The sequence below is a fragment of the Aegilops tauschii genome, chromosome 2 (assembly GCF_002575655.3).
Source record: "Aegilops tauschii subsp. strangulata cultivar AL8/78 chromosome 2, Aet v6.0, whole genome shotgun sequence".
Lineage (NCBI taxonomy): Eukaryota > Viridiplantae > Streptophyta > Magnoliopsida > Poales > Poaceae > Aegilops > Aegilops tauschii.
This window is the reverse complement of record NC_053036.3, coordinates 46,967,994-46,976,686: the sequence shown is the minus strand read 5'-3', so window position 1 is coordinate 46,976,686 and position 8,693 is coordinate 46,967,994. Positions and strand designations below refer to the sequence as shown.

The following is an 8,693-nucleotide window of genomic DNA, read 5'->3' as shown; positions in this document are numbered from 1 at the left end:
TAGACTATGACTATATATGGTGCTATGCTACTCGGCAAGTAATGAAACTGACATATGCAACGTTCGCTTCTCCTCTTCTCTACTTACTCTGCCTAGCATCAGAAGCTCTGGCCACAGCAACCATGTCCGCTGGCTGCTCGTCCACCTGCTCTTCAGCAGGCAACAACCAGATATGCGCCAAGTCGCCACCCGTACCATCGCCTGTGGGTCTCATCACACCCCCGCCGGCACGCGCACCGCAGCCGATTGCTCATCGCAACCCGCTGCCGTTGGTATGGTGCCACTGCTGCAAATCACGCAGAGTCATCCGTCGCGTCTCAACCACAATCCTCAACCTTGGCCGAGTCTTCTACAAATGCCCGAATCATGGGGTAATAATATGTTTAAGTGTTGTTCTACTGCTTTCAGTTGCTGATTTTTTTAATAGTTTGGTTGATGATCTTCCAATTTGATTCGTGCAAAAAAGGGAAGATTCGTGTGATTTGTATTTCTGGGAAGTTGCTGATGTGGGGGAATGCAACTACGCTGATTATTTGGTTAGCCGAGGAATCCCAATACCAGCAGGTTGGGGTGTTGGACAAGTAACTGAAGGAACGACATAAGAGGAAGATGCAGAGCAGAAGGTTAAAGATGCAGTTCCTCTGATCATGGAAAGCAACAGCTGCTGAACGACCTTGACAGCAATGAGTAGATGAAAGAGCTTGTGAAGATAATGGGCAAAATCGATGTGCTCTGTAGGATGATTGTCTCTTTATTTGCAGTGTATGTAGCACTCGTGATGTATTCAGTGGCTATGACATGAGCACTTTGCTGAAACTAGTAATGAATGAAACCTGTGTAGCAGGCTGGGCGTAGTGTTGTGAACATCTAATGATTTCTATTAACGGAAATCAGGGGCTATCCCCTTTTGCTCATAAATAAATAAATAGCAGAGGCCCTGTCGGGTCAACTTTGTTCTCATTCGAAGACGTCGAGCAAATCGCAGTCCAACAGCAAACTATGTCATCAAATTCAAGTTTCACAGCCAAATATGAGTACAACTAAACAACAATGTCATCATGTTTTAGTCGGCATACAATCACCAAACACAAATCAACATTCATAACAAGTGATGTTCTCACAGCAAAATACTAAACAACATGTTCATCAGGTTTCAGTTGTCATAGCAAACACAATTTCACATAGTAGATAAAAAACGTCTTCTGACAGACAAATACGACAAAAGCAATGTAATCATCATCCGCAGCAGTAGCGTCAACATCTTCGCCATGTGTATCAGTCTGAATCGTAATTCCCCATGGTGTCATCTTCTTCTTCGTCCTCAACGTCCTCGAACGTTGGCTTCTTCTTGATCAACTCTTGTATGTCCACAGCACGACAGGCAATCTTTTCGCCGGCGTCATTGACGTGATGGTTCTCAAAGGTATTAGGAACATCTGTGTTATCTTGTACATCAGGAGCAGTGTAAGCATCATCTTGTTGTGCAACTTCATTAAATGAATTCCTCTCCTCAAACCTTTGCAATACTCTCCAGTCATCGCTACGTGCAAATGTGTCTTCCAAGAAAAATATCTGTGTTGCTTGATTTGCCAAAATAAAAGTCTCGTTGGTCTGGTACGCCGCCTTGACATTGATGGATTTGAAATAATCCTCAGCTCTGGGTATTGCGATCCTGGAAAACAGGTTATTCCAACGACAGCACAACAGAACCACACACCGATGATCCTCGAAACTGGAGATATACTGCAACTGAACAATGTCTGTTATGTTAGCATACATTTCAGTTGTCTCTTTGTCATACGTATCCGTGCTCATGATGGCACTGTTTTGTGTCTTCCTGCCTTCGTCTCGTGCAAGGGTGTTGTAGCGCACATCTCCAACAACGCAAGATTCATAATGTCTTACCCAAGTATCAGGACCCATTGCTAGTGAGTAAAGGGCATCATCAACTGCCTGCCCATCCTCCCGCATCTTCTTAACCTATGGTTAGAAAATAGACAAGCTGATCATCTTATGTACTCAATATATTAAAAAACTGACAGTGCAATTCAAAAGCTTACATGGCTCTTGAACCATTTCGCAAATCATGCCATAACCAGTTTGTCAATGTTTTTTGGATTTTGCGGCAGTAACTCCTTTTTGTAGATGCTGCACAACATAGTGATCGCGTCAAACATCTGAATATATAAGAATGTGCTGCAAGTTTAGTAGATTACGATGTATAAGCTGCAGTACTGCACTTAATTGATATAAGGTAGTATCTCAGGACAGTTATTCAACACATACCAAACCATTTTGTCCAAATCTTTAGGTTTGTCCTCTTGTCGAATCTTCCCTGTAACTCGAACAGAATAATCAAAAACATTGCGCCCAGGATTGTCTTCACCCACCTCTTTGCTAAGCTGATCAGTTGTTTTAATGTATTTTGAGCAGAATGTCAATGCTTCTGTAGCAATGTAGGCCTCTGCAATGGAAACCTCGGGTCTAGCTCTGTTCGGAACATAGCCCTTGAAAGTGCCTAGCCGCCTTTCAATAGGGTACATCCAGCCATACTGTACTGGGCCTCTAAGTAGTGCCTCATCAGGTAGATGAGCAGCCAAATGCACCATCACATCAAAGAAGGCTGGAGGATATATCTTCTCAAGGTCGCAACTCTGCAACTGCTCTATATAAGTCAGGGCGGCCCAATCCTCTAGGGATAACAGGTAAAACCCTTTGAAGTAGGACGTGGCAGTCATGAGTTTTCAACCCTTGTACCTTGTTTCCATATGCACTGACTCTCCTTTCAGGGTTGGAAGCAAATCCATGTGGGAATCTCACACGTGACAGGACCTCGCAGAATTCTTTTCTTTTTACCTTGTCCAAGACGTACACAGCTGGTGCCATATCCCGTGGTTTGCCTTCATCTTGCACCTGCAAATCCTGTCTGATACCCAGGTGTGTCAAATCAATCCTAGATTTTAAGGTACTTTCGTCTTGCCTTCAATATTAAGAAGTGTGCCTATAATGTTGTAACATATATTTTTCTCGATGTTCATCAGATCAAGATTATGCCGCAGATCCAAATCTTTCCAATACTCCATGTCCCACAAAGTGGACCTGCGGGTAAACAATAATCTCTCTTCTGCCCTGCCACGCTTCCTTTTCCTGCTACCATTACCAGGATGTTTTCCTGGTGTAATATGCCTGACCTTCTCTAATTCCACTTGCAAATCATCGGCGGTGAGCCTCTTCGGCACATCACAGTTTTCATGCTTTGCATTGAACACATGTCACTACTAGGAAAAGGGCTATAGACAATATGCACACTAATGGTGCACCAGACATGTTGTGCGCCACTACTATATAGCAGTGGCGCACCGTGTGCTGGTGCGCCATTAGTGCGCACCACAACTATGGTGCGCCACTACTAACAAAATTAATTTTTTTCTTTTTTTCCAAAAATACTAAAGGCGCACCGTGTGCTGGTGCACCATTAGTGTGATAGACACTAATGGCACACCATAAACATGGTGCACCACTACTAACAAAATTATTTTTTTTCTTTTTTCCAAAAATACTAATGACGCACCGTGACACAGTGCGCCATTACTAGTTAACAGTAGTAATGGCGCACCAGTCACCCCGTGCGCCATTGCTAACTCATCCCCCCACTAAAAATTCTTCTATCTTCCCTGTCTCTCTCACCCCCGACCCGCCCACCCCGACCCGTACTGCGCCGTCGCCGCCCCCGCGCCCCCGCCGCCTCCCCGGCTCCGGCCCTCGCCCCGGCGGCGATGAGCCCTTCCGCCCCCACCATCTCCGTCCCGTTTGAGGTGAGGCCCTCGCCCGGCCGCCCTGCCCGGCCGCCCGGTCCTCCCTAACCCAAGGTCAGGGGCTCCGCCGTCAAGTTCCTCTCCCACCCCAAGGTCAGGGGCAAGCGGCTAGGGTTTCGCCCGCGTCGCCTCCCACCTCCCGTCCCCGCCCAGGCCGCCATGTTCCAGCTTGGCTCCACCCACGGGAAGGGCTTCTGGGCGCGGCAACGGTGGAAGATGCTCCTCTCACTGGGCGTCGCCGGCGCCGGCTACGCGGCCTACCGCTTCTACGACGCGCACCAGAAGCAGCTCGTCCGGGTGGAGCAGCACCGAGGAGGAGCGCGCCGCCGACGAGATCATCAAGAATCAGTGAGCACACAAACCCAAACCACCACCAGATTTGTTTTTCTTGTGTATGTATTGGTGGGTGATGCAGGGTACCCTGTGATGTGCTGCTTATAGCAATATCGTCTTAGCGCTAGCAAACTACAGTAGTTCTGTGATGCAGAGGATCTCGGATACAACCACGCTGCCATTTGCTATGCACTCCCGACGTTCGCGGATAATGGAGGAGCTGGATACTTCGCACCTGACCGAGAGGCTGCTGCAAGGGTAATCTTGCTTGCATTTTAGTGTCTGCATACGTTTGATAATCTTCCTTGTATCAAGCATGAAGATTTCGATGCTGGATTTCTGCCTATGTTCCTGTATGTCCCATTTTGTGGGTGCTTTTTTTTTGTTGAATTTGTAACTCGGTATTTAGACTCTTAGTTATGTGTTCTGACTATTGAATATTGATAACCATAAGTATCCTGATTGGAGTTGGGAAGAAACTCTTGTAAATATTTAGAAGGAGTTGGGTTTTCTAAATATTTCTAATTTCAGGTGGAGCGGGCTGGACGACGCTGAAGTAGTCATCTTCGTCGGCCCCGTCACTGCGTACGCATACTCCTTCAATTTTTCCCTCCTACTGGTACATATTCTTCCCAAGTTCCACTCCATTGCTAATTCTGAAATTTTGTTTGCTTAATTCGAATCTGAAATTATTTTTCCTTGATTTGATATCTTACATTGCATTCTAATTATTTCATGTTGCTGCTTGCATCACTTTTTCAGGTGTTGTGATCTGGAGAAGCTCAAGTAGTCATCTTCGTCCATCACGTCACTGCATACGCATATGCCTCTGATTTTTGACTCCTGGTACATACTCTTCCCAAGTTCCCCTTGGTGCCTAATTCTGTATTTTTTTGCTTAATTCAAATCTGAATTAATAATTCAGATTTTTTGTTTCCTTGATTGAAATCTGAATTAAATTTTGCTTCATTGCTATGTAACACTGCCTTCTAATCCGAAAAATCTGACAGATATCACAACACTCATATGCTTATAAAGCACATGTTTCATAACAACTAGATGAACTACATACATGCTCTCCTTTTTATTGATTAGTTGGTTTAGCCCCTAAACTATCTTATATTATCTAAAAGAAGGCAGGCATAATTAGTTTTCCTGCAATTTTTGTTAGTTCTCTGTATTGTTTTTGTTGATTTTTTATCTATTCTTCTATATCCACTCATACAGTAGCAGTACGTATGTACAATATTTTGGAATGCAGCTCAAAGGAATAGGAACATTTTCCGCAAAAAAAGGAATAGGACTGTGCTCCTCCCAAAAGACAAAAGCAAGAGTAAGTATTGCTTCTCACATCCTATAGAAATAATAATCTCACAAATCACTTTTTCCCTTGAAATATTTACGGTAGCAAATATTCATCTAATGCAGCAATGCAGACAATAAAAATCCAGCACCAACAATGAATAGCCGGAGTAAACAAAACAAGCAGACCAAATCGTGTCGGCCCTCGAGGAAGGGTTGCAGTGTCGAGGAGCAGCAGGCATGTAAATCTGACTGCAATTCATGTATGTCTCTTCCTATTTATCCGTTGTTCAACTGTGTTATTTGTTTACTACGACAGATTTGAGTAATTGTCGGTCATGTAGCTAATGTAGGCGCAGCTTCATGAACGTCTGCCAAGGTTCTTAGTGAGGGCTTCCTCTAAGATGCTTTCAGATTTTTGATTATCTAGCATATATATGCAGTGAAGATGTCTCTGAATAGGATACATGGTGTTCATGTTCTGTTAGATAATTTTATTCTTGTGTAGTTTGATTTAAAAGATGATAGGTCAGAATGACAGAATGTGATTAGTTTTGCTTTTGCTGCTGCTACACATGATTTTACTTTTGTTTTTGATTGTTTCTTCTTCAGTTTCTTAAGGCTAGAACACTACAGTGATTGATTATGCACCTGAAGGATTAATGAAGCTGCTTGGACTGAATTTCTCTTTAAAATACATGGTGCTTGTTTGGGATGATTGGCCAAAAATACTTGGGAATTGGTTTTTTATTATATGCAAAGCTTCAAGCCTTGGGGTCTTGCTGACATTAGTTGTTTCAAGTTCAGAACTTTTTCCCCGCTGACTATACTCTCTCAAGTTCAGGTCACGGTGGATGGTTTGAGAGGAGGGAGGCAGAGCAGAGACAAACGGCGCATTCCGTCATGCATGTGTGTGGATTTGTATCATCCTACTACTGTGTTGCTTTGTTTTACAGTAATAAATAAAGAGATGAATCAGATTCTCTTTGGTTCGTTAGCAAAATTTTACACATCAAGTATTTGATCTCGGATCTTCTATTTCGGTTTGGTATATGAGCCTTTTGCCATAGACTAACATGTCCCTTAACCTGTCTGCTTGGTGATACTTTTCTGTATCAGCAAGTAGTTACGGATTGAACAACCAGTTACTGATTATGCCTTATCTCAATGCATACTAACTTTCTATGAGTACCTGGTTTGCTGCAGCCCTTTTGCCCATAGACTAATATATGCACTTTCTTTTAGAATTGAGCATACCCTGCTTGTCATTAGCACTCTCGTTACAACATCTACATCTCTCTTTACACAAGATTACCTGTTTCTTACTTTCCAGTAATGATCATCCTCATCCACCCATACGTCGTCTAGACAATTATTAGAGCATTTCTTTCACAACGTAAAGCATCGGCAAAAAACATCAAAATATAGCGTACTAACTTGGCGTTGGTTTCCTTATCTACTGTTCCATACATATATAACCAATGTCTTTGAGTGACCTTTTATTATTATCTGATATTGCATACTTCGATATTGCCTGTTGATGTGCCTTCGAATGTAAACGTCTAACTACTTTATCATCCCCAACATCCAGGGTGCGTAGACAGGACTGATGTTGCTCAAATGCGAGCATATGTGCCCGTGTTGAAGGAGTTTTGCCCTCTGTCTATGACTCAAGTGTCAATGATGCCTCTCCATATTATCGCTACCATGTCTTATTTGTTTTGGTTGCTCAGCAAATGTTTTGCGACACTGGACCTGTATAATTATGGGCTACTCATGCAGTTTATTATTTAAGTTTTGAATGATGTTATCTGTTTCTATTATGCATGCTTTCACATAAATGTTTCCATCAAACATTCCCTGTGATCATATCTCCAGAACTTACAAGGATTTCCCAATGGATCCTGTACGCATTCCACCAATGCTTATTCCTTTCTTTCTAATAGGATTGTAAATATTCTGTGTACCAATCTGCCCCTAAATATATTTATGTTCACTCTCACAATAGATGCCTTACTCTCGCCCCTTGCGCCATCGGCGCAACGGGTCATCTAGTATTATCAAAAGGTAAATGCCCTGATTATTTAGCTCTATCAGATAAATACTCGTCGAAAGTGGGCTCCTATCAAAATTCATTTCCATTATAATCGTACTCATACAATATTCACACCATGTAATTCTGGAAATATATGCTCATATCTAGTTCTGCATAAAAAATGACAGTATTGACATGTTATAAATAGTTTGTTTGTCTTTCTGTTTATTTTGTTACATTTTGCAGGGATAAAGTGAAGAAAAAGAAGAAAAGATTACTAGAAGATTAGTTTTAGGATTTTCTTTTATTTCCTTGCAATTATCCTTTTATTGGAAACTTGTAAAGACATTGTAATATTCTTACTATAATAAAAATTATGATTCTATTTCATTTTTTGTTTTTAAATTATTTTTCCTTATAGGTTGTTTTCTGTAAATTTAGATTTTTTTTTGTTTTCCAAATACATTACTAGTGGCGCATTTAAGCCCTTATTAGTGCCGCACCTTCCTTTATTACTAGTGGCGCACCTATAAGGTTATTAGTGGCGCACCTGGTGGGAATACCAGTGGAGCACCGAATGGTATACTAATGGCGCACCACATTGTGCGCCATTAGTATCTGGTATACTAATGGCGCACCTGTGGTGCGCCATTAGTATTTAATACTAGTGGCGTGGTACTAGTGGCGCACCAGTAGTGCGCTATTAGTAGGCAAAACTAGTGCGCCACTAGTAAGCCCTTTCCTAGTAGTGTGTCTTCGGTATTTTCTGGGATCGGCTTGTCCTTGGCAAGGAAACAGCGGTGTCCAATGTAACAGATCTTGCTAAGTATTGCGTATGACAGCGGATTCCTGTCACAGCGAACACATGCATTATAACCATGTGTCGTTCGCCCTGACATAGTGCCCAAAGCCGGATAATCATGGATGCACCAAATTATAACAGCACGCAGAAAGAAATCAGCTGGTGGGCTGCTATATAGGTCTCGAGTGAGAACACCCCTCCATAGCTGTTGAAGTTCTTCCACAAGAGGCTCCATGAACAAATCAAAATCCTTTCCAGGACTTTTTGGACCTGGGATGAGCAAGGCCATCATGTAGTTTGATTCTTTGGTGCAGACATTTGGAGACATGTTGTAAGGGATAACAAGCACTGGCCACATGCTATATGTGGCGCTCTGGTGGCCAAATGGGTTAAATCTATCTGAAGC

General features: G+C 42.6%; 1 protein-coding gene across 10 annotated transcripts; it reads left to right on the top strand.

Moving 5' to 3' along the window:
- The first annotated feature begins 3,639 nt into the window (after positions 1–3,639).
- Positions 3,640–7,873, top strand: LOC109783857 (peroxisome biogenesis protein 3-2). 10 transcript variants are annotated; one of them, XM_073507898.1, is made up of 8 exons: positions 3,640–4,163; positions 4,303–4,406; positions 4,680–4,767; positions 4,911–4,994; positions 5,382–5,481; positions 5,577–5,713; positions 6,295–6,359; positions 7,042–7,873. In XM_073507898.1, the coding sequence occupies exons 1-4, from the start codon at positions 3,975–3,977 to the stop codon at positions 4,917–4,919; spliced, it is 390 nt and encodes a 129-aa protein (XP_073363999.1). In that variant the 5' UTR covers positions 3,640–3,974; the 3' UTR covers positions 4,920–4,994; positions 5,382–5,481; positions 5,577–5,713; positions 6,295–6,359; positions 7,042–7,873. The 10 variants fall into 10 exon arrangements, 8 of the variants coding, with proteins under 8 accessions (XP_073363999.1, XP_073364002.1, XP_073363997.1 ...); XM_073507901.1 differs by having other exon boundaries at positions 3,702–4,163; positions 5,410–5,481; positions 5,577–5,688; XM_073507896.1 differs by having other exon boundaries at positions 3,702–4,163; positions 5,410–5,481.
- The last annotated feature ends 820 nt before the right edge of the window (positions 7,874–8,693 follow it).

Coding starts and splice junctions, on each gene's coding strand:
- LOC109783857 (XM_073507898.1), top strand. CDS start 3,975: ATGTTCCAGCTTGGCTCCACCCACGGGAAGGGCTTCTGGGCGCGGCAA. Junction 4,164..4,302: donor GACGAGATCATCAAGAATCA/GTGAGCACACAA, acceptor TCTGTGATGCAG/AGGATCTCGGATACAACCAC. Junction 4,407..4,679: donor ACCGAGAGGCTGCTGCAAGG/GTAATCTTGCTT, acceptor TTCTAATTTCAG/GTGGAGCGGGCTGGACGACG.